A 24309-nucleotide genomic window follows, 5' to 3' on the forward strand; every position below is an offset into this window, starting at 1 on the left:
GGCAATCCACTCACCTCAGCCTTCCAAAGCGCTGGGATTACAGGCTGAGCCACCAAGCCCTGCTTGTTGGTGGCATTTTTGTGACCAGAAATATACTGTAGGAACTTTTTTTTTTTTTGAGTTGGAGTCTCACTTTGTCGCCCAGACTGGAGTGCAGTGGCCACTCCCGGCCACCGCAGCCTCGACCTGCTGGGCTCCGGCGATCCTTCTGCCTCAGCCTTCCAAGTAGCTGGAATTACAGGCATGCGCTACCACACCTGGCTGATTTTTTTGATTTATTGTAGAGATGAGGTCTCGCTGCCCAGGCGGGTCTCGAACCCTCAGGCTCAGGCAATTCACTCACCTCAGCCTCCCAAAGGTGCGGGATTACAGGCTGAGCCACCGAGCCTGGCTCTGTAGGAACTTTTAACTCTTGTTTATATCAATTAGCCCATGGTCAGATTGGTTTTGTTATACCACGTTTTGCTTACAGTCATAGTTTCCAAGAACCTATCAACAACATTAAGTGAGGATTTACTGAAATTATAGACATCAAGACACTTGGCCCCTAAATACTGCAGCATGCATCTCAAAAAATTCAGAAGGCTCTCCTACATAACTGGAGTACCATTGTCACACTTAAAATTAATCACAATTCCCAAACATCATCTGATACCCACTTCACGTTTGGATTTCTCCATTTGCCCCCAATGTCATATACATTATCTTCCTCAAGTCAGTTGTCAATTAAGAGTCATACGTTGAATTTGGTTGTTATATGTCTCTCAAGTCTCTTTTTAAAGTAAGTTACTTTTTGAAGCATAACACATATACAGAAAAATAAACAAATAAAAAATAGTATGGCTTGAAGCATTTGAACAGTGAACAGATTCATAAAATCTCTGCCCATATCAAGACAGAGATGACGACACACCCCAGCAATCCCTAATGCCACTTTCCAATGCTAAATACCACCTTGACTTTCAACACCACAGATTAGTTTTGCCTGTTTTTGAAGTTTTATAAATGAAATCAGATAACAGATGTCCTTTTATGTATGGCTTTTGTCACTCATTATGTTTCAGATATTTATCATCTGGTTATTTGTAGCAGTAACTTTTTGTGTTACAATGTTTTCATTTTCCGTTAGTCAATTCCATTAAATTAATCTATTTACTTATTCTAATGTTGATGAGCATTTCGCTGTGTTTTCCGTTTGGGGCTATTACAAATAGTGCTGATATGAACATTCTTATGTACATCTTTCTGTGGGGTGTATCTCCAGAAGTGTAATTGTTGGGTCTTGAGGTCCATGCATGTTCAACTCTAGTTGATACTGCTAATATCCAGAGTAAATGTATCAGTTCCTCCCACAGCAGCATGATAAATTTAGTTGTTTTACATCCTCATAGACACTTGATATTGTAAGTTTTAGCCATTCTGATGGTGAGTGGTGTACATCACTTTGGTTTTTGTTTTGTCTTCATTTCCCTAAAGACTAATGACACACTAAACCACTTTTCATATGACCACTGGTCATTTAGATATCTTCTTTTTTTTTTTTTTTGAGTTGGAGTCTCACTCGGTCGCCCAGACTGGAGTGCAGTGGCCGCTCCCGGCCACCGCAGCCTCGCCTGCTGGGCTCTGGTGATCCTTCCGCCTCAGCCTTCCAAGTAGCTGGAATTACAGGCATGCGCTAGATATCTTCTTATGTGAAGTGTCTAAAATCCTTACCCATTTTTTTACTGAGTCATTTGTCTTTTTCCTATGGATTTGTAAGAGTTCTTATAAATTCTCAAATAAGTTCATTGTAATAGGCACTGCCAATATCTTCATCCACTCAGTGACATGTTTTTCACTCAATAATGTATTTTGATGAACAAAAGGTATTTATGTTAATGCAGTCCGAGATACTTTTTCCCTTAAAATTTAATGCCTTCTGTGCCCTGCTCATAAAATATCAAGTATCCCAAGGCTATGAAGATAGTTTATGTTATTTTCTAGAGGCAATATTGTTTCACCTTTCACATTTAACTCTACAATCCACTTGCAACTGATTTTTTGAATTAGGAATGAGGTAGGGGTCAAGACAATAAGTTATCCATGTGAATATCCAATTACTCTAGCACAGTTTATTAGACAGACCATCCATTCTAAGCTGCCTCACAGAGCCACCTTTGTTACAAATCAAGTATCCTTATATATCTGAGTCTTCAAGACTATCTTTGCTCTTTTTGGTCATGTGCCTTTTCATATAAATTTCAGAATCATCTCGACAAGCTCCACAACAACCTACTGACATTTTGATTAGGACTGCACTGAATCTATCAATTTGAAAAAAACTGCCATCTTTGCAATATTGAGTCTCCCAAACCATGAGCACAACATAGCACTCTATATATTTGAGTCATCTTTAATCTTCCAGTAATATTTGTCATGTCCTGTGTTAAGGTCTGCACATCTTTTATTAGACTTATTTCTAGGCATTGGTATCATTTGATGCTGTAGTAAACATTTTTTTAAAATGTCCTAATTTCTTGTTGCTGGTATATAAAAATTGTATTGATTTATGGTATATTGACCTTGTGTCCAGTGATCTTAGAAATTCACTTAAGTCAACTCCCCTGGGTCCCCTCCCACTTTGGGAGCTTTTCTGCCCTCTCAATAAATCCTGCTTTCTCATTTAAAAAAAAAAAGAAAAGAAATTCACTTAAGAATTAGGATAGTTTATTTGTAGATTATTTTGTATTTTTCACGTACTCAGTATGTTGTCTGCAAATAGTGACATTTATATTCATTCTATTCCTATCTTTATTATTTTTCCTTGGTTCTGTGGTTCCTTGGTTCCTCCTTCCTTTCCTTCTTTCTTCTTTTTAAAAAAATAATTGTCAGGACCAGAGTTCCCAATGTTGAGTAGAAGTCATGATGGCAGGTGTCTAGCTCTCTTAGGAGGAAAGTTTTCAACATTTCACCGTCAATTATGATGTTTATTGTAGGTTTTTTAATAAAGAGGTTCCATTTTATTCTTAATATATCAAATGTTTTTAAATCACAAATTAGTGTTGAATTTTAATAAATACATTTTTGGCATCTATGAAGATGAAATGACTTTTCTCATTTACTCTGTTAATGTGATGATGAATTACGTTGTTATTTTTGAAACAATAAAAGTGTATTTCTTATTCATGTAACAGCCAAATGCATGTCAGCAGGGACTCAGAATCCCTCCATTTTGTGCTACCACATTGTTAGGTTCTTAGAGTGCTGTCAATTTACCAGCCCAGGGAAAGAGTGAGTATGGGGGACCACAGAATTCCATGGAATTCTAAAATCCAGTCTCATGTCTCTGCCTACCTTCCAGGGAGTTTTGGAAGTATAGACTATATCTGTCCTCATGCCAATGTCTTTCTAGTCTCCTGGTTGTATGAAACTTGTTCTCTGGCAGACTCCTTAGGAAGGGCTCCCTGGGAGCCATGATGCCTGAGTTCCAGAATGTTCATCATAGTTAGTCTGCAGTCATCACACTTGAATGTCAGCGTGCCTAAACAGACAATCTATTTTCCACAAAAAGTTATTCAATTATATCCTGGCATAAGTTTTGGCATCACATATTATGTTGAAAATCTGGTTTACTTTCTATTGTTTCTGACTGATCATTTAAGGACTTTGTTTTCCTTTAAAATCCAACAGTTTTATTAGAATATGTTTGGTTTTGACCCTTTAGAGGCTACTTTTCCAGACATTCAGTGAACTTTCAAGATGTACTTTCAAATCATCTTTTATCTAAGAAAATTTTCTTGAATAACAGTAATTATCAGTACTCTCAATTTTGCTTTGTTCCATGGCTTTAGTCTTCTTCCTCAGAAATTCCTATTATAAGTTTGAACTTTTTTGCCCAACTATACTTTCGCTTAAATCCTTTCATACCCCTATATTGATTTCTTATTAAAAAAAAAAAATACTCCTTTCCATCTTCCATCTCTCTTAAAGTATTGTTTACTATATTTATTTGCTTTTGAAGTCTATTTGGGTTGAAACGTATACATGTTGGTGTAGAACACAGCAACATTTATATTGCTCATAAATAAAGCAGGGTTTTGCAAGATTGACTTAAAAAACCTTTTTATTTTATTTTTCTATTTTTGGAAAAATACTTTTTAATATTAGAATAAGATTTAGATTTACTTATAAGTTGGGAAGATAATATAGAAAGTTCTCATAATATCCCACACCCAATTTGTTACCATTAATGAAATAATGCTGTTACATTATTATTCACTAAAATCAGTATATTTTTCAGATTTTCTTATGTTTACTACTGTCCTTTTTCTGTTTCAGGATGCCACATTACACTTAGTCGCCATGTTCCCTTAGGCTCCTTTTAGCTGTGACAGTTTCACTGACTGCCCATGCTTTTGATAGCCTTGATAGTTTTGAAGTGTTGACTGTCTGGTGTTTTTCTCATAATTATACTAGTATTATGGTTTCAGAGGAGAAAGATCAGAAGTACTGTTTCCTTATATCATATCAAAGGTACATATTATCAAAATGACTTATCACTTTTTTTTTTATGAGTTGGGGCCTCAGGTGTCACTCTGTCACCCAGGCTGGAGTGCAGTGGCACAATCACAGCTCACCGCAGACCATACCTCCTGGGTTCAGGCAATCCTTCCACCTTAGCCTCCCAAGTAGCTGGATCTACAAACATACACGACCATGTTTGGCTGACTTTTTGTTTGTTTGCTTGTAGAAATGAGGTCTTCTATGTTGTCCGGGTTGTTTTGAACACCTGGACTCAAGGAACCCTCCCGCATCAATGCTCCCAAAGTGCTAAAATTATAGGCATGAGCCACTGCACCCAGCCAATGATTTACAACTTTTGATACTGACCTTGATCACCTGGCTGAGGTAGTAAGAGTCAGATTTCTGCACTGTCAAGTTACCGTGTCCTTCTCTTTTACATATAGCACTCTTGAGGGGAGTCACTATGTGAAGTTCACATTTAAGGAATGGAGAGTTATGCTCAACCCCCTAGAGGGCAGAGAATCTACAACAAATTATTTAGAATTATTTTGCACAGGGTATTTCTCCTCACTCCATTTATTTATTCAATCATTGATTTATATCAGTATGGATTCAAGGGTAGTTATTTTATACCTTGGTTATAATTCAATACTAATTTAGTTATTTTGTTGCTCAAATTGTTCTGGCTTTGGCCATTAGTGGCTCTTTCAGTTTGCTCCTGTGTCCCTTTGACGTATACCCCCACTTGAGGAGTTTCATGATTTGTTTTGTTTTAAGCACTTCCTTTATGGCACAGAGTATTTCATGCCCTAGTTCTAGAATCAACTATTTCTCCAAGCTGCTTTTAACTCCTTTTCATTGATGAATGATATTCGAAACCAAGATCGCAGCACTAGGCATGCTAGTTGCTACCACAGTGTTGTTGCTTCTAGGCCCTCTTGCTGATAGAGCAAGGAAATATCTGTTTGAATACTAACCCATGTATGTAGACATATAACAAAATATGTCTATGTATATATCCATTTATTAAATAAAATATCTATATGATGCTAAACATGAGTTCATACCAATGTCTCCAACTCTAATCCATTACTTTACAGGTCATTCTGGCCTTCTCCATTGTTTGTCTCTAACCACCCATTTCAACAGTGAGAAACTCATCGTCACCATCCATGCTCACTTTCAGTATATGTGTACAGCAGCTTCCGAGTGATTAACCCACATGCCTATAGAAGACAAAGATATATCTTCGGGGCAGATCCTTTTGTCCTTAGTCTTACAGATTCCATTCATTTTCGCAGCTACTTAGGTCTGAACCTTTTCCCCCATCACCTTCAAGGTGGTTGATACATGTCATCATCACTGTCTGCATTCCATTCTGGGATGCCCCAATTTTCTAAATGATTCTTTTAAAAATATGTATACGTTCAGGTTCACTCCATGCTGTAAAATTCTATAGGTTTTTATAAGTACATAGTGTCACGTGTCCATCATTTCAGTATCGTACAGTGTAGTTTTGCCACCTGAACCTCCACCACCCACTGCACTTTATTTATTCAATTTTCTACTCCTTCTTCCCTGAACTGCTAGCAACCGCTGATATGGGTTGTATGATAAGACTGTGTTTAGCTTTGTAAGAAACTGCTAAGTGTGTTCTAGTGTGGCTGTACCATTTTGTATGACCACCAGCAATGAAAGAGATTTCCTGTTAATCTACCTCACCACTAATTAGCAAGGTCAATTTTTTGCATTTCAGCCATTGTAGTAGATGTGTAGTAGTATTTCACTGCTTAATTTGCATTTCCCTAAGGAAAGCTGATGTTGAGTATGTTTCCATACCTTTAGTTGTGATCTGTATATCTTCTTTGGTGAAATGCCTGTTAGAATGTTTTGCCATTTCTTTCTTTTATTGGGAGATGAGGATGTCTACCCTCTTGAGTTTTTAAAGTTCTTTATATGTGTTGTAAACAAGTCCTCTATCAGATAAGTGTTTTTGCAAATATTTAATCCCAGTCTATGGCTTATCTTTTCATTCTCTTAACAGTGCCTCTTGCAAAGCAGAAATGTTTAATTTTAATAAAGTCTAATTCATCAGTTTTTTCTTTCATGGATCATGCTTTTGGTTATATATACATATAACCAAATAAAAATATATGTATACATATATACTCATCCCCAAACCCAAGTTCATGTGGATTTTCCCCCATGTTTCTTCTGGAAGTTTTATAATTTTACATTTAGGTCTATGATCCATTTTGATGTAAATTCTATGTAAGATGTAAAGTTTGTGTCCAGGTTCATTTTTGTGCATATGGACATCCAAATGTGTCAGCAGTATTTGTTAAAAAGACTATCCTTGCTCCACTGAATTATCTTTGCACCTTGTCAAAAATCAGTTAACTATGTTTGCATGGGTCTATTTTTTAGGCCTTTATTCTGTCCCATTGAGTTATATGTCTATTATTTCACCATTGCCATGTTGCCTTGATTACTATGGCTTTATAGCAAGCCTTGAAACTGAATAGTGTAATTCTTACAAGTTGATTTTTCTTCTTCAGTATTGTATTGGCAGTATTTATTTTGAATGACTTTTTTTTATTTTGAGACTCTTCATCCCTCCTTGCAAATCCTACTTTTCTCTAATCATTTTAATTCTGAGGTGTTAAAATTCAGACTTATATTTTTCTATGATAATTTATAAGATCTTAAATTCTTATAGCTAGTTTTGAACCACTCTATTACAGCTTTCTTCTGTTTTGTGGGAGTCCCGTTTTGCATGTTTTCATTGTTTCTAGGGAGATTATTATGCTTCTTATTCTTTTTTATTTTTCTTATTAAAAAACTTTGTATGAACTTCAATCAGAATCCTTTTGATTGCTTATTTTTTAAGTAAAATAAATTTCCCTGTAGTTTTAGAAGATAGAAGTGGGAAATGATGGTTTCTTTTGGTTTTAATACTCTAGACCTCACTCTTGTTGATTTTTGTAAAATAATGAAGAATGTGGCTTGTATTTTCTAAGAATCAGTTTCTTGAACACATCAAGAAGTTCTCTTTTCATTTCCATTATTATTCCTGTTCCAATCAACTACTCCCAGAAGTTTCTTATCAATGCTAGACCTTTCTTGAGAAAAGAGCCTTGTTTTTGTTTGCTTGAAGAGTTTATAAGGCCCAGAGTGTTTCAAGTATTGTCACTCATTACTACACCACAGTTCCTTTATATTTACCGTGAATTGGATCTAACAGAACTCCCGTATATTTCTGGTAGCAGCTTTTCTCAGATTGACCACTTACTTTCCAATGCGTACAGACTAATTTAAAGGATTTTCTCGTCTCAGGATCATAAGAAATTCAGTGTCCCTCCCTCTACTTTCTCCCACACAAATGAGACACCACAACTGTCTTGTAGCCATCCATTGGGGAGTTACTGGGATACTCTGCCAACTAGTTTTATTATAGATGTTGTCTACTTGTCTTTGATTTAGCTATCCTAGTTGTTAAGCATGTTTTTATTTGGAAATAGAGATTTCTATATTAAAGCAACTTTGTCTTTTTTGAATAAGCCAAATTTTGTTGGACTATATTTCCTTTTCATGTATCGCTGAATTCATTTTTCTAGTATCTTGTTAGGAAATTTGTATAAATATTCATAAAACACGTTGATTTATATTTTTTCTTGAAATGTCTTCTTTTGGTTTTGCTATTGAGGCTATGCTAGCAAAGTGTCAAATATTCATTTTTCTTAACAGAATAAGTTTATGTTAAGTTGATATTATTTATTCCTTAAAACTTTGTTAGACTGCACTGATGAAGCCATCTAAACATAGATTTTTCTTGATGGGATATTACATTTAAAGGATTTAAATATAAGGACAGATCTTCTATACTTTTTTGTTTCTATTTTCAATTTCATTTATCTCTAAAATCATTGGGATAAAGTTGTTCAAAATCTGCTCTTATTATTTTAATGTTTGTAATATCCATAGTTATTCCCCTTTTTAGCCTTCATCTTAGTAATTTTGTCTTCTTTTTTTTGTTTCTTTGCTGATCTGTCTTGCCAGTGCTTATAATTATTTTAATTGTTTCAAGAATGAAAATTTGGTTTTTTAGGATATATATAAACATATATATATAAATTTCTATTTCATATACTTCTGCTCTTAATGATTTTCTTTCTTGTATTTTGTTGTTCTTGTTCTAACTTCTTAAGGTGGACACTTTAATCAAGATGTTTACTCCTTTTAAAATATATACATTATGTTATATACATAATATATACCATAAATTGAATATATACATTATATTATATACATAATATATACCATAAATTGAATAATATAGCTTTAAGGCTACACATTATCCTCTGAGCATGACTTTGTCTGCAATCCACACAATGTGATAGATTGGGTATTTATTAACATTCAGAAAAATATATATTCCAATTTTCACTGGGAAACATTCTTTGACTTGGAGGTTATTTAAAAGCATATTACTCAATTTCCAAACATTTTGGATTTTTCTATTTATTTTTTTTATTGACTTCTTTACCATTTCTTCTGTCAGAGAACATGTTTATATGATTTTAATCCTTTGATATTTGTTGAGACTTGTTTTTTAGACCAGCATGTGATAAAACTTTCATATGCACTCGAAAAAAATGTGTATTCTATGGCTGTTGTTTGTAGTGCTCGCTAGATATCAATTAGATAAGGTTTGCAAATTTGTTATTTAACATTCTATGTTGTTGTTAATAATTGTATCTCCTTTTCCCACCAATTACCAAGAAATGGCTCTTAACTATGATTATCAATTTGTCTATCTATCCTTTCAGTTTTGTCAATACTTGCTTTCCATATTTTTAGGCTATGTTTTTAGATATAAAAACATAAATTTTGGTATATCTTCCTGGTCCATTTACTATTTTACCATTATGAAATTTCCTGCTTTATATTTAAGAATATTTTTTATTCATTTACGTCTGTATCATCTAGTATTAATAGAGTTATACCAACCTTCTTTTGGTTAATGTTTTCATGGTATCATTTTTCTATCTTTTTACTTTCAATTTTTCTCTATCTTATGTTCATGTTCGTTTTTTATAAGAAGCATATGACTGTCGTTTTTAAAATCTACTCCAACATTCTGTCTTTTACTGAAGGATTAGTGCATTTAAATATAAAATAACCTCATCTCTACAATAAATCAAAAACTAGCCGGGCGTGGTAGCACGCGCCTGTAGTTCCAGCTACTCGGAAGGCTGAGGCGGAAGGATTGCCAGAGCCCAACAGGTCGAGGCTGCGGTGGCCGGGAGCGGCCACTGCACTCCAGTCTGGGCAACAAAGTGAGACTCCAAATCAAAATAAATAAATAAATAAATAAATATAAAATAATTATGATATAATTGTATTTAAATGTATTACCTTCCTATTTGCTTCCTACTTGTTCTGTGTTCCCTTTTCTTCCTTTTTCCCCTTCATTTGAGTTAGCCACATATTTTGTATATAATGTATTCCTTTTCTATTATTATAAATTTGCTATTCTTTTTAGAGGTTAAATTATAGATTACAATACACATTCTTTTTTTTTTTTAATTGAAAAATATAGTTTATTTAAAAGGTAAATTAGAGAGAGAGAGAGAGAGAGAAGATTCACTTCCCCAAAGTAGGGGAGGGGGCCAAACCTTAGGAAACATGGTGGTGGCCATAGCTCAAAGAGCACATGGCCACACCAGAGTTTAGTAAAGCAATGGCCACAATATGCATTCTCAATTTAATGAGGCATTAAATATTAGCATTATTATCACTTCCTGGATAATTCTAGGACTTTAGTATTTTAACTCCATTGATTCTCCCAATTTTTAGGCTATTGTTTCTATCTTAAGCTTTTTTGAATCCAGAACAGTCAACTCCCACCTTTTTTTTGACGTTGACTTTTTGACAGGTCCTAGGCAGTTATAGACTATACCACCTACAGAATTTCCTTGCTTCCTTTTGGTTTGATTTAGTCTTTTCCTCTATCCCATCCACTTTCTGGAAACCAGAAGTGAGATGTAGCTAAATTAGATTTAGAGTCAACATATTTAGCATTTCACAGGCAATGGTTTGAATTTTATACTTTATCACATTAGGGCCATAATAATTCTAACCTCATAATATTCTTGTGTAGATTAAATGAGATGACACGTGTAAAGTATCTAATATACTATCTGACACATAATAGATTAAGAATCAAACTTCTCAATTTTGGCACTAGTAACATTTTGGGCCAAATAATTCTTTGTTGTAGAGTTGTCCTGTGCATTTCAGGATGTTTTGAGACATTCCTGGTTTCAATCTGCTAAGCAGCACCCCCAGTTGTGACAATCAAAACTCTATCTAGACATTACCAAGTGTCTTCTTGGAAGGGTAGGGGAATTAGACCCAGCTTAGAACCATTGGTATAGAACAAAACTCCAAATATTCAGCATATACTATCACGCTTTGTTCAAGGCTATGAGATTAAGAGCTAAATGGAACATAAATCCTGACCTCAATATATTCATAGTTTTGGGGAAAACTGGCAAACAGGGAGTTAAAATATGGTGTCATAGTACTGTGACAGGTATAATCCTGTGTTATGAGAAGTAGAACACAGGAAGTCAGTAGAAGAGTCTTTTCATGGAGGGATAAAGAATTGCTGAGTAGAAGAATTCTACTCAGTAGAAGAACCCAGTAGAAGAGTCCTTTCAGGAGGAATAAAGAATTCTGAGTTGAGATCTGGAGAGAACAAACCAGTAACAACCATTTGGAATGGAAATAAACCCTCCAGAAATGAAGTATCAAAACTTGTATTGTACAACAAGGTTCTACTTTAGAATATGATTGATAAAGATAAATCTATTACCAAATATGAAAACACAGGTAGAATGGGCCAGGAGTGAGAGCTAGAGATGGTACAACTCACTATTTTCTTCAGTTGTTAACACAAATATGTTGTACTTTCCCATCCTACAAGGGAGCACCAAAAAAATTGAAATTATTTTTTGGAGGGCGGGCCCCTTATAGTACCGGCTTCCCTTACTAGATAAGTGTTCTAGGTACCCATCAACATCAGTGTACATGCTAGCATTGTTGCGAGAGGCTGAGTTAGGCTTCAGTGAATTTTTTTGGAGATTCTTTCAACACGTTTGCCCATTTCATGATGGGTGATTTCTGAGTGCATTTGCCCACACAGTGCTGAGTGTTCAGCTGTTTTTAGTGCAAAACAGTATGACCCCCATACCTTACCCTCCTTGTTTACCCAATCTTGACCAGATGAAAAAGTACTGAAAGGGAAACGTTTTGCCAGTATGGAAGAGGTGAAATGAAAAAACCAGCAGAAGCATTAAAAGGCATCAAAACTGACAAAGTCAAAAACTGTTTTGAGTAGTGGAAAGTACTCTCTTGATAGGAGAGTACTTTGCAGGTGACTGAAATTTAAACACATAAGAATAAATACACAATTTTTAACAAATAATTTCTAGGCTTTTTCTGGGGGGCTCCCACTCCTATATCCCTCAGTCTGTTTGGGGACAGACTACATAACCAACCCCAGATTAGCACTAGTTAGGATTAATGTCACATACACACCCCTCTTTGCTGACACTTGGCAACCTTATGGGAATGCCTATCTAGCAGTACATGCTACTCCGGCTGTCTATACTCCCAACCTTCTTCCTGGCCAGGTAATTCTTCAGTTCACTTGTAGTAGAAGTCAGAGACTGGCGAGCCACTCACTAAGCCTGTTTCCTCTACTTTCTGGGCACAGGGTTCAACTACCTTCTCTCCCCTCTCCTGCAATTTCCTGTGGTCATGTGACCGAGTTCTAGCCCAACCTACGTAAGAGTGGAAGTGATATGCATGTCTTCCAGGTCTCACCCATGAAAACCTCCTATGTGCAGTCCTTCATGCTGTGTTCCCTTCTACCAGCTTGATGCAGACCAATATTGACATCTTGGTAGTCAAAATTTTAAGATGGTCAAGGAGTCAAGGAGTGGAAGGAACCTGTGTCCCCGTGTCTCCACTTGGAGGAGAGAGGCCCTAGAGGGAACGCTTATATTGGGTTTTACATAAATAAGAAGTGAACTTCCGCTGTGTTAAGTCATTGAGATTTGAAAGCTTATCAAGTACAAGAGCTAGCATTAGTCACCTAAGAAACCAAAGTGGAGAAAGAGCCAGGTTTCCTCTGCAATTGTAAACCCTTCAGTTCCCCAGACATGCATGGGTATTTCAGCACTGCTCGCCAAGCCAAAGTAAAGAGTCTTTTGCCAGAATATTTCACTGATATTCCCTGGAGTTAAATGGGTATGTGAGAGGCTATTTGCAGGGCCATTGCTAAAGATCACACTTCATCTAATGTCTGCAGCATAGGAATATGAAAGAACGTGGTCTTTGATGTCAGACAGATGTGGCTCTGAATGTTGGTTCCCCCCTTGACAATTCTTCGGCTCAGTCACCCTGGGCCTCTGTTTCTTCATCTGCAAAATGAGGGTAATGACACTTCACAGGAATTTTGTGGCAATAAAAGAACAGATAGCATGTAAAACATTGGCATGGTTCCTGGCATGTTCAAGGTACTCAATTAGTTCTTTCCCAACAACCAAAAAATTAAAGAATTGGGAATGTTTTTACCCTTGTAATCAGAAGACTAGGTCTTTTCACAAAGCACCTTGCATTTATCTTTCTGTTATAAATACTGAGTATTTCATACAAAGGAACCAGGTTCAACAAATACTTTTATGTTTGCTTTGGTCTAAACAAGGAGAAATAAACGTGTAAACAGAGGCCACAGTCATTATTTTTTATAACTATTTTCCCTTGCAAGAAATAAATGTCATATTTTCAAACCAACACCAGCAGAACATATGCTGGGATTTGACCCAGAAGGAGAACAATAAATGAGACAGTTCACACAACAAAGAGGGAGGAAGGCATTTTTCTGGTAATACTGATCGACATGTGTTGAGGACCTTCCCAGTTCCCACATAGCCTCAGATAAAAATGACTCCGCAGGAAAAGATAGCAAATTACAAAGCCTACGACTCAGCAGCAGGCACGCCGTCTTACCCAAGTCCACCTCTGCAAACAAGATTTGGCAAGAGGATGGGTAAATAGAGCACGATTCTAGGTGAGCTGGCGGAGGGGTGAGTTGTTGCAGCCCTGTTCCTCAACTGCAGGAGAAGGAGGCTGACATGTCCGGGCAACCAGGATTCCAGGGGGAATCTTGAAGAGAGCCGCCCACCAGCATGACTAAGTGCTCTTGGGGACAATTCCCACTCAGAGGGCAGAAAGCAAATATCCAGATGTTATGAGCTGCCAGATGTGATTAACTGAGGAAAGGTGAAGTCGCCCACTTAACCATCTGAGAAGCTTCCCTCATCCAAGTGACCCAAGAGTTTTCTGCAAAAGCATTCATCAACAAAACAAATGGAGGCGCCATCTGCCTCCCATCCTCACCCCTTCTCCTCTCTCTCTCTCTCTCATCGAGTCAGAACAGTGGCCTATTTTTAAACCACTGGTGACGTGTTCTCTCGTGGAAACATGGGGGCTTCCTGACACAGGCTGATGCTCACTCAGTAGAGGTCTGAGCATGCCAAGGCCTGTACCCGTTTGCCAGGCCTTACTTGCCCACAAGAGTGGGGCAGAGGAGTCTTGAGGAGGAGAGGGGCTGAGGAGGGAGCCTGCTACCCAGGCAGAGGAGTAGGGAGTATCCGACACTGGGTCCCATGACAGGGACAACTGCAGGCTTCCTTCCTCCTCCGCATGAGGGAAAGATGAGGCTTGGATGAAAAATAGCCCCATGTGCAGATATGGAGAGAGAGCTCAAGCCTGGGAAGAAGAGAAACAAACCTCAGATGCCAATTTTAGCATCTTTTTTTTTGACTCAGGGTTTCACTCTGTTGCCCAGGTTAATGCGCAGTGGTGCGTCTGTTCATGGCTTACTGCAGCCTCCAACTCCTGGGCTCGAGAGGTCCTCCCAAGTCAGCCTCCAGAATAGCTGGGGCCATAGGCACATATCACCATGTCTGGCTAAATTTTTTATTTTTATGTTTTGTAGAGACAAGGTCTTACAGTGGAACCCAGGCTGGTCTTGGACTCACGGGCTCAAGCAATCCTCTCGCCTCCACCTCCCAAAGTGCTGGGATTATAGGCGTGAGCCACCATGCTTGGCCCAATTCCAGCAGCTTTAAAGGAAAAAAAAAGTTTAAGCAGATCTCAGTGATCTCAGTGTCTTTTTAGCATGCATTTCATGTGCCTTAAGTATAATAGCAAACATTTTATTAAACATTAGAGACTTTTTTAAAAAAACAAGGTCACAAGGTCAATTTACAAAAAAGCTCTTTCCAAGAAAGGAGATTGTGCTGTACTTACAGTCGCTCCAGCTGCTTCAGGTCCTGGAAGGCGCCTCTCTCGATGACGCTGACCTGGTTGTCTTCCAGATGCCTAGAATCACAGAGGCAGCAACAGTCAAGGGCAAAGCTGGGTTCAGGGACCCTCATGCCAGGCCTCAGGGTTACTCAGCCCCTCCCATGACCCCCTGGGCTCCTCCAACTAGGATCAGTCTGGTGGGACAAGATAACTCACATCCCAGCTTGGTGTCACGGTAACCAGGGTTTCACCGCCTGCACACTTCTACCTGACAGATTGGTTTCCATGCCTCTATTTTAAGAATGTTCTCAGCAAATGTCCCCCCAAGCACTGCAGGATGTTGCACAGAAAAGGAAGAGGTAAAAGCTGCTCCTTATAAAAACCACACATATATTCAGCATCTCTTCCCTCGGAGCTCCCTCCTCCAAGAATTCAAAAATATTTCATTGAAAAGGGCCTTCCCTGCTCACCCTAGTAGAAAGGATGAAGCTATCGTGAGGCAACTGGCTGTTGCTTGGAAAACCAGTCTGGTCCCAGGAACTCCTCTCACCCAGGGCCCAGCTAATCCCAGCCTCATGATGATGGTCACTAAAGCTTGGACTCCTGAACCCCAGGCACCCGCCCTAAGATCTCCAAGCAGGTGATTACAAATCCTAAATCCTCTTCCTAAGGGAGTTTGATTCATGCATGTGGTATAGCCTAAGAATTGAGCATACAATGAGCCATTTGTTTTCCTAATTTAGCTGAGCAATAGGGAGGAATGCAGTGAGGCTTAGAGCTTCCATTTGGGGCTGACACTGAGCTGGGAAATGACATAGATGGCACGGTGGCAGACAGGACTTAGGGGGAATGTGGTTGGGACTGGAAACTGTTTGGAAGGTGGAGTTGAGGAAAGGCCGTGACTTCCTCTGGATCAGGCAGGAGAAGAGGTGCCCACAAGCACCTGTAGAGAAGGTAGGAGAGGGAGCAACCTTGGAAGGCTGAGTCTTCACATCAAAATGAACCCTCCACGACAGCCTCTACCTTGTAGATGTTCTATGACCTCCTGTGTGTCAGCCTTCACACCTGGGCCCTTGTGTTAAATTTTCAAGTCCATCTTCCCCACTTGCCTAAGGGGCAAGAAGACAGACCTTCTGTTCGTTGCCATAGTCCCTCATCCTGACACAGTCACCTAGTGCTACAGCCTCTTCATAAATGCCTAACAAACAAATAAAAACCTGCAGGAGATTTTGCGCCATGGCACATACTGATTTTATATGTGCTTACAACTAGTCTAGAACTCACAAAGTTTCTATCAGAGTGGGTTGTGGTATTGTGTTTGGGTTCAATGATATCTTCGTGAATTTGTTGCCAACAGTTAAAAATCGATATTTCACATATATCTCACACACACACACACACACACACACCACAAAAGAAACTACTTGAAAATCATCTCTCATGTTTCCAAAAGTCAATTGGCCAGAAGTGAGTATGGGTCAGGCACAGGCACCCAGCTGCCCAGTTTGTCACTTTCTTACCCACTCTGATCCTAACATTTCTGTTTCTTCTGGCCCTTGTAGGCTGACCCCTCACACAATCCTCACTTAACAGGAAACAACTGAACAGAAAGGTTAAAAGACTTGCCCAAGGAGAAACTATTTGTATCAAGTCTCCCAGCTAGCTAGGGTGGACCCTCCAACTCTCAGTCTGGTGTGCTTTCCAGATTTTGTTTAGAATCCCAGTCCCGCCTTCATACTAGCTGATGGTATGATACTGGGTTAGCTAGTCAACCTCTCTGAGACTCTGTTTCCTCATTTGTAAAATGGAGAAAATAAAATAAGTTCTTTTTTTTTTTTTTTTTTTTTGAGTTGGAGTCTCACTCTGTCACCCACACCAGAGTGCAGTGGCCACTCCCGGCCACCGCAGCCTCAACCTGCTGGGCTCCGGCAATCCTTCTGCCTCAGCCTTCTGAGTAGCCGGAACTACAGGCATGCGCTACCACGCCCGGCTGATTTTTTGATTTATTATAGAGATGAGGTCTCGCCAAGTTGCCCAGGCGGGTCTCGAACCCGCGGGCTCAGGCAATCCTCTCACCTCAGCCTTCCAAAGACACGGGATTACAGGCTGAGCCACCGAGCCCGGTTAAAATAAGTTCTTATGAGGATAAAAATAGAATAAGTACAGAATCTGAAGTAAAATTAGAGGCTCAGTCAATGTTCTTTCCCTTCTCTTCTTTTCCTTTTCCATCCCACCAGATACAAGGAGTACCCTGGAAATGCTCATAGGCTTGTACTAGCACATTGTGCTAAACAGGGAACCAGTTCACTACTAGCAGCTGAGGCTTTGGTTTGCTACGTCTTTACTATCAATCACAGAGTTTGTAGTCATTACTTCCCACTATAACAAGGACCAACTCTAGGGTGGGTGAGTGTCACATTCCCTCTGGGTTTCTGAAGGAGCCCAACCGAACCCCAGCCTCCTGTGATGAATTTCTTCGTGGTATACAAATTAATCTAACACGTCTAGCTTCTTTCAGAAAGAGAAACAGAAGAAATGCAAGTATGTCTGTATGAGACACGTGTCCCTTTTCCACCTGGTGCAGGCCTTGGAAAGCTGACTTTTTTGGCTTCATCAGGAAGCTTCTTTATGACCTCTGGCTCCCTGTTGGGTTCGGCCAACAGGCGTCACCAGCAGAACAGCCTGAGGGAGGAGAGAGTGACTGGGGGTTTATTTCCTTCCCTTCCTGCCAAGTCACCCGGTTGGCTGTGTCCCTCTAAGACCAAAGGCCCTGTCAAGGCAGTCCCTTCCCTTGCTGGGCTCTGATAATCACTTCCTCCCACTGCTCCTTGAGGCCCAGTGGGGAGAAGCAAGACTCCTTGTTGTCTCTAGCCTCAGGGAACTAACTGTTCCATCTCTTCTAGGATTCTCTTAACCCTGCCCACACCTCTGTAAATAACTCTGTACTCTGCTCTCCTCATGTGCCCCTGTGTGAATATCAACTCTTTCCTGCTGGGATCCTGACTGGCAAGGTATCTACAGTCTCTTCAAGATCTACTTTCTAGATCTATCAGAGTCCAGCCTAGCACCTGGCACTCAGTGGCTCAATACAAAGTATTTGACAGTCACATGGATCAATGAATGAATGAGCTAGGACCCTCCCATCCAGATTCTAGGCTGGGATGTGGGCCAGGAACATGTATGAATGCCACTGATAGTCCCTTCATTTCAGGACAGGGGCTCCAGGGAGGGTTGGACATCCAGCAGGGCTGTCCATGGCTGGAGTCTGTTCTGAGTCACAGGGACACAGATTGTGCTCATTTTCAGCTCTTTTGGCTTTTTTTTTTTTTTTTTGAGTTTTAGCACTGGATCAGAATCGGAAATCGCCCCCATGTGATGATGGCTGGGGTGGAGTTTAACTTTTTTTATTAAGCCCATTTGGGATAAAGCTGGCTCCCACATTGTGAGCATAGCAGAGCTCTTAAGTAGACTACTAAGAAAGGGAATATAATTGATCCCACCAGAAGAGACTTTTTCCTACTCCCACTTCTTGGAAGAAAGAAATATCATGGCAATTCTTACATCGTCTCCCTGAATGCACTTCATTTGGGGAAAATTGCCCTGGGATGAGCCCGGAGTTCCTCAACTCCTTTTTACCTGCTTTCACCCATATTAACAGTTCCACACGAAAATGGGTAGCAAGCACAAATTATTCAGGACTATTGAGTCTTTTCTGGCTTCTCTAGAAATCATAAATAAGAAACAGATACAGGGAATGTGCCAAGGTGTGAAGAAAGCTTTTCAAAAAAGATAGTTGTCTAGGTTACTCTGCTAAAAAGAATAGATTGGGGGAAAATATGGTAAAAATGTCTGGATATTTTACTGGTGTTAGTTTGAAAGCATTTCAGCTATTCCACCTGGCAGATTATTTTACAGTAATAAAGGGCCACTTGAATGGGATTGTCTTTGAGTTGATAAGGAAGATAATGAAACAGTGTATTAGCAGAGTCTATAAAGGAGGGGTAGGGGAAGGCTTTTTGGCATTGCTTATCAAAATAAGAAGAATGTACCAATTAACTGAAAAGATAAACTGTAGTCAAAGGAATGTTGTAGACCATCCAGAGGATATTAATACGATCTTTTGTGATTATTTTAAACTTTCTATTTGCAGAGAGCAGATATGAAAATTGGAATTTTTATTAGTCTTTCTGATGTCACGGTAAGAAAATCAAAGGGTTATTTTTGATTTTCCTAGAAAATGAAGCATTAGGTGAAACTTCTGACTTGTATGAAAGGAAATCTCTCACAGATGTAGAGAAAAGAAATGAAAAAAATAAAGAGAGAAGCCAAACAAATGTCTGTTTTTAACCTGGCAAATGACACAGAATCAGGAGTTATTGCCTATATTTCTGTAATAAAAACCACCCAACAACTGAGCCAGGGAATTCCCCACCCTTATCCAAATCTTGATTCTGATCCACATACACCTTGTCAGAGCTACCAGTCACCTGATGGATCCATGGCTGTTCAAGACAAAAGAAAAACTTGGGGCCAAGGTGAGAGGATTGCTTGAGCCAAGAGTTCGAGATCAGCTTGGGCCACACAGCAAGACCTCGTCTCTACAAAAAAAAAAATCAGCCAGGGATGGTGGTGTGTACCTGTAGTCCCAGTTACTCAGGAGGCTGAGGCAGAAGCATTGCCTGAGCCCAGTAGGTAGAGGCTGCAATGAGCCCTGATTGCACCACTGCACTCCAGCCTGGACAATAGAGTGAGACCCTGACTGAAAAGAAAAGAAAAAAAAAAAGACTTGGCCTGGTGTGTGTCTTCCTCCCAAGCATGGTGAGAGTCTTTGAGATCAAAGCAGGTCAGGGGTGAGAGTATCTTCTACCTGGAAGCTCAGCTTTCAGATCCCCGCGTCCCCACCCATGGGAGCTCAGAGATGCTCCTATCTGTGCCTCTGCTTCCTCTGCCACAAATAGAGGTTCACATTATTGTCGACCTCACATGTTACCACTATGTAATGCTGTGCTGGGTCCCTGGAAAGTATCATGCATGGGTTGGTTGTCATCATCACTACTAATACTTCTCAAACAGAAAAGCAAAGCAAAGTTATAAGATTAATGCTTCACAAGTGGTAGAAAGAATATTCTGACTGTTTATGAAAATGCTATAGACATAAAACACCATATGTGTAACTATGAGAGTTGAGACTTCTCACAATTTATTCCCTCTGTTACAGATGAAAAACGGAGCCACAAAGGATAGTGATTTGCCCCAGATTACATGTGCAGTTAATGCCGAGTCAGGATCAGAACTTGGTACTTCCTGGTCTGAGAACAAAATTCACTCTGTGATGCATGGCTACTAGTAAAAAGGAGGTAGCTTGAGATACCATACTGATGATTTAGCTGTTACTTCTAGTAGCAATTTGCCAGCCAAGATTCCATTGGCGCAAAAAACAACATGGTGGTCAAACAGCCCAGACTGCTTATCAGGTCTGAAACCACACTCATGGGTCAAAATCAACCCCTGAGTAAATAAGAAAGAGTATCTAATTCTTCCTCTCTTGAACCTCTGAATGTCTTAGATCTTCCAATGGACAAGCACCTGGGAAGCTTCTTATCCCTCACAGACTTCAGGAGGGACGAAAGTGTTCAACACCAGCAATGAAACCTGATATTCCTCCCCCCCACCAAGTCCATCAGTACCCATCTCAAATTCGGCTACCTGTGTGCACAGCTGTGGGTGTTCGGCAAGGGCTCTGACCCTTTCTGATGCTCGTTCTCCCTCCTCCCCTCCTCTCCATTAAGCAACAAGATAAATAACCTTTGTCCTGATTGCTCTTTTAATGCACAGGCTGGAGAATAAATTATAAGCTCTATGGAAGAGAAGCACGGCTAGTCAACTTGACATTGCTGTCATCCTAGGAGCTGAGCATGTTGATTTATTCGTTCACAGCCTTCTGTTTTCCCTGTCATTGGAACTAAGTTCTTCCATTGATCTAACTCAGTCAGCATCATCCAGACACAGAATGTGATACCTGTGAGCATTTGGGTACACTAATGAGGGGCTTTCTTCTGCAGAATTCTTGTTGTCCAGGGTTTGGGAGTGTGACCTCAGGGCAGAAGAAGATTTTTTGCAAAGCTGAAGAGCTGACAATGAAAAGACACTGGAGAGCAATCTGCCACTTACAAGACTCGGAGGTTCTTGAGGCCAGCGAAGTCCATCTTGGTGATCCTGGTGATATTGTTTCTGTCCAGGTCACTGCAATAGAGAGCAAATTCAGGTCAGATTTTCACAAGTTACACTTATGGTCTATTCAATCCAGACTGGCTTGGACTGGAGGAACGTTGCTTGTCAAGAAGAAAGCAATTTCAATGATGAATGTAGTCCCTTGAGCATGCCCAACTAACCTTAAGGATATTGTAGGGAATAAACCATTCATTATGCATGGAGCAGAACTCTGTTATAGTTAACTGCCTGGCTTCTTTGGCCCCTTCTTAGGGAAACAAATTTTTCTTTGGAAGTCTCCCCTCCCCCAACTCTTAGATCATGTCATACAAGGGGTGGTAATCCCTCTTCCAAGCTCCAGGCATGGGCACCTGATGTGGGTAATCATCTTCATCCCTCTGACCACAGCAATCGTTTCAGAAATGTATATATAACTCAAATTCCCAGTAACTCTTTATCCACTGGGATTGCTAAACCATTCAGGGTAGCCAGAAGCCATCTTGCTACCAGGAAAGAACCAGCAGGTTAAGAGACGTGATTCCTAGTTCTTTCCTATGAGCGTCCAGGTCCACTCACACCTGAAGTGAGACTGCTCTACATTTTGAGACTGCAAGAGCCATTCTGTACCATATCCTTTATGTTTTTGCTTAAATCCATTTGAATTTTCTACTAATTGAAATAAAAAAAATCTTGACTAGTCTGTAACTAGATAACAATAAACAAGACAAAAACTTGTCTATTTCCCAGCTAGTGTGCAAATTCCCTAGGGGGAAAACCATATCTCATTTAACTCCACAAACCATCATAATAGGGTATATGCCTGGCACGTAGCAAAGATGACTTAGCTGATCTTGTACGTTAGGTGAAGACAGTTGCATGGATTACTCCTGCCTCAACTTGTAGGCCTAAGCTCCTGAAAATGGCCCCAAAGAGGAAAGTTTGCCACAGAAGAGTTGAATGCCTTATGAAAATAGTATCAGGCTCAGGAGAGGGAGGCATCATGGATGGTAGAAAATCAGGGTTAGGGAAAACTGAGCTCACGAATGAACTTGTGAATAACTGTGTGAATATTTTGTGTTCATGAAAATCATCTAGGAAGATTGGATGCTGAAAGGGGACCATAAATGATACGTTACTCTAAAAAATAACGAATTCAGATGCTGAATAATTAATCTCTACATATTATGCCTTCCTTATGTTAAATTTTCCGGGGTTTGGGCTCTTGGAGTTTCAACAGGGTATCTGTAAATTGGCTTTGGTTTCATGCAGAAGATTTATATAGTAAGAGGCCCTTCCCCCAATGATGGATCACCCCAAATGTTCACCTCTTCTTTGGTTTTCTAGTCAGATCCTATAGTTCCCATCCTGCATTTATGCCTCAGAAAGATTTGTGAATTATACAGTTGCATAAAAGGAACAGGGAAGCAGTTTTCAGATTCTAGCAATTTGTATGAGGAAAAATCAAGTTTGAGGAAGGATGACTCTCTTGATATCAGAAAGAATACTGAAATAAAAATCAAGTGAGTCCTTGAGTAACCTCATCTGCGTACACCTCCTCTCCTCAGAGCTTTCCAATACTGAAAACAGCCATCGAAGTTGTTTCTTAACTAGCCTGTGATGGATAAAAGCGGTATTTAGATTTCTCAGGCTAATTTGAGTACTGGCTAAAAAAAAAAAGCAGGAGTTACACAGGAAAATAAAGAAGGGTTGCCCATACAAGGAGTAGGAAACAGCAGACAGACAGGAATCTTGCAAGCTTCTAATCATCACGAGTTCTCTCCCCCGCCCCACCTCTACCCCCCGGTCTGAATCGGGATGGATGATTGGGGACCTTGACAACTGCGAATATGACAATGCAAGCAAAGGTTTAATTACCAGGAGATAGCATGGAATCTCAGCAGCTTGTGCCAGTTCTGCGACACCAATATTTTCAATTAATATTTATTACGTAGAAGGGTACAAAGTGTGCTGCTGAAATGCTGAAGATGTGGCAAGGGCAGGGGGAGTACTGTGGGGTTGTCCCAGGCACAGAGTGCCAGTGTTTAAGAGCCGAGCTTCAGAGGCAGGTGGTCCTCAGTTTGAGTCCCTGTCCTGACACTTCCTAGTTACCTAAGGGAAGTTCACTGCATCTCCGAGGCAGTTTCTTCATTTACAAAGCAAGGCTGAGAATCTCGACCTCCGGAGTTTTTGTAAGGGTTAAGCTAGATGACGTATACACAGCACTTATTGACACTTGCTAGTCACTCAGTCTTGCCAGCTATTATTACTACAATTAGTTGAAGTACATACTCTCAACCTCCACTTTGAAATTTCAGTTCAACAGAAGTTGACCACTCTGACCCCCAAACTTTGTGCCTACAGGTGAACCTTGGGACCCCCAAGACACTCCTTATTGGTGTGCTCTCTTCCTTCAAGTAAAAAGGGGGGTGTATTTTGTGGCTGAAAACAGTGACAGGACCAAGGGTGGCGTCCTTACTCTGCCTTTCCCTAAAAGCATTCCTATGACCCCAGGCTATCAGGATGCTGAGGGACACAGGGGTCAGAGGAGAGGAAGGGAGGGGCTCTACCCTTCTACTGAGCTCTACCATCTGCCTCCACCCACCTCCCAAACACACAGACTGCCAAGCAGACCAGGGAGCACATGGGCTTTGAGGTGAGATGATCTGTGTCCAATACTCTGCCCCACCTTGCAGCCTCTAGCCCCACACCCTGAGGCCGTGTGAGCTGGAGTACTTACTCACTTACTTAACTTCCTTGAACCTCCATGCTCTGCAATCCTCTCTTAATTGCAGGCCACAGAATGATGAGAAAAACAAAGCCTAGGCTTCCACATACTTGGCTGAAAATGGGCAGCCACTGAGGAAAGGCTGCCCACCCACCACCAGGCCCCCACGTCCCCATACAAGCTCTTCTAGATCTTCATAACGTTCAGCTCCAGCCTCAGAGGAGGTCAGCGTACATCAGCCTAAGAAGTCCTGAACCATCAGCAGAAGGGTAATCCTGGACTAGGGATGTGTGTGGATGTGGGAAGTGTGGTGGTTTTAAAACATGTCTGGAACCTCTTTCTTTGACACACTTGCCATCAAGAGGTAGAGCCTATGCCCACTTCCCTTGAGCAGCCCTTTCAGACTGCTTGATCAAAAAAGGTTATGGCAGAATTGACATTGCAGAACTTCTGAGGGTAGAGTAGAGAGGCAGTAAGAGAGGGTTCCT

At 40.1% G+C, this 24309-nt stretch overlaps 1 protein-coding gene across 1 annotated transcript in view; it reads right to left on the minus strand.

The window, feature by feature from the left end:
• SLIT3 (slit guidance ligand 3) overlaps positions 1 to 21123 on the minus strand; it is a 628209-nt gene extending 607086 nt beyond the window's left edge. The window contains exons 1-2 of the mRNA XM_008054837.1: positions 21058 to 21123; positions 14890 to 14961 (exon numbers count right to left, since the gene is read on the minus strand). Of these exons, the coding sequence (XP_008053028.1) occupies positions 14890 to 14961; positions 21058 to 21092 (107 nt within the window). The 5' untranslated portion in view covers positions 21093 to 21123. The remainder of the gene's footprint in view (positions 1 to 14889; positions 14962 to 21057) is intronic.
• Positions 21124 to 24309: the final 3186 nt, after the last annotated feature.

The sequence above is a fragment of the Carlito syrichta genome, unplaced genomic scaffold (assembly GCF_000164805.1).
Source record: "Carlito syrichta isolate Samal-C Ts95f unplaced genomic scaffold, Tarsius_syrichta-2.0.1 Scaffold301542, whole genome shotgun sequence".
In the NCBI taxonomy this organism is placed as follows: domain Eukaryota; kingdom Metazoa; phylum Chordata; class Mammalia; order Primates; family Tarsiidae; genus Carlito; species Carlito syrichta.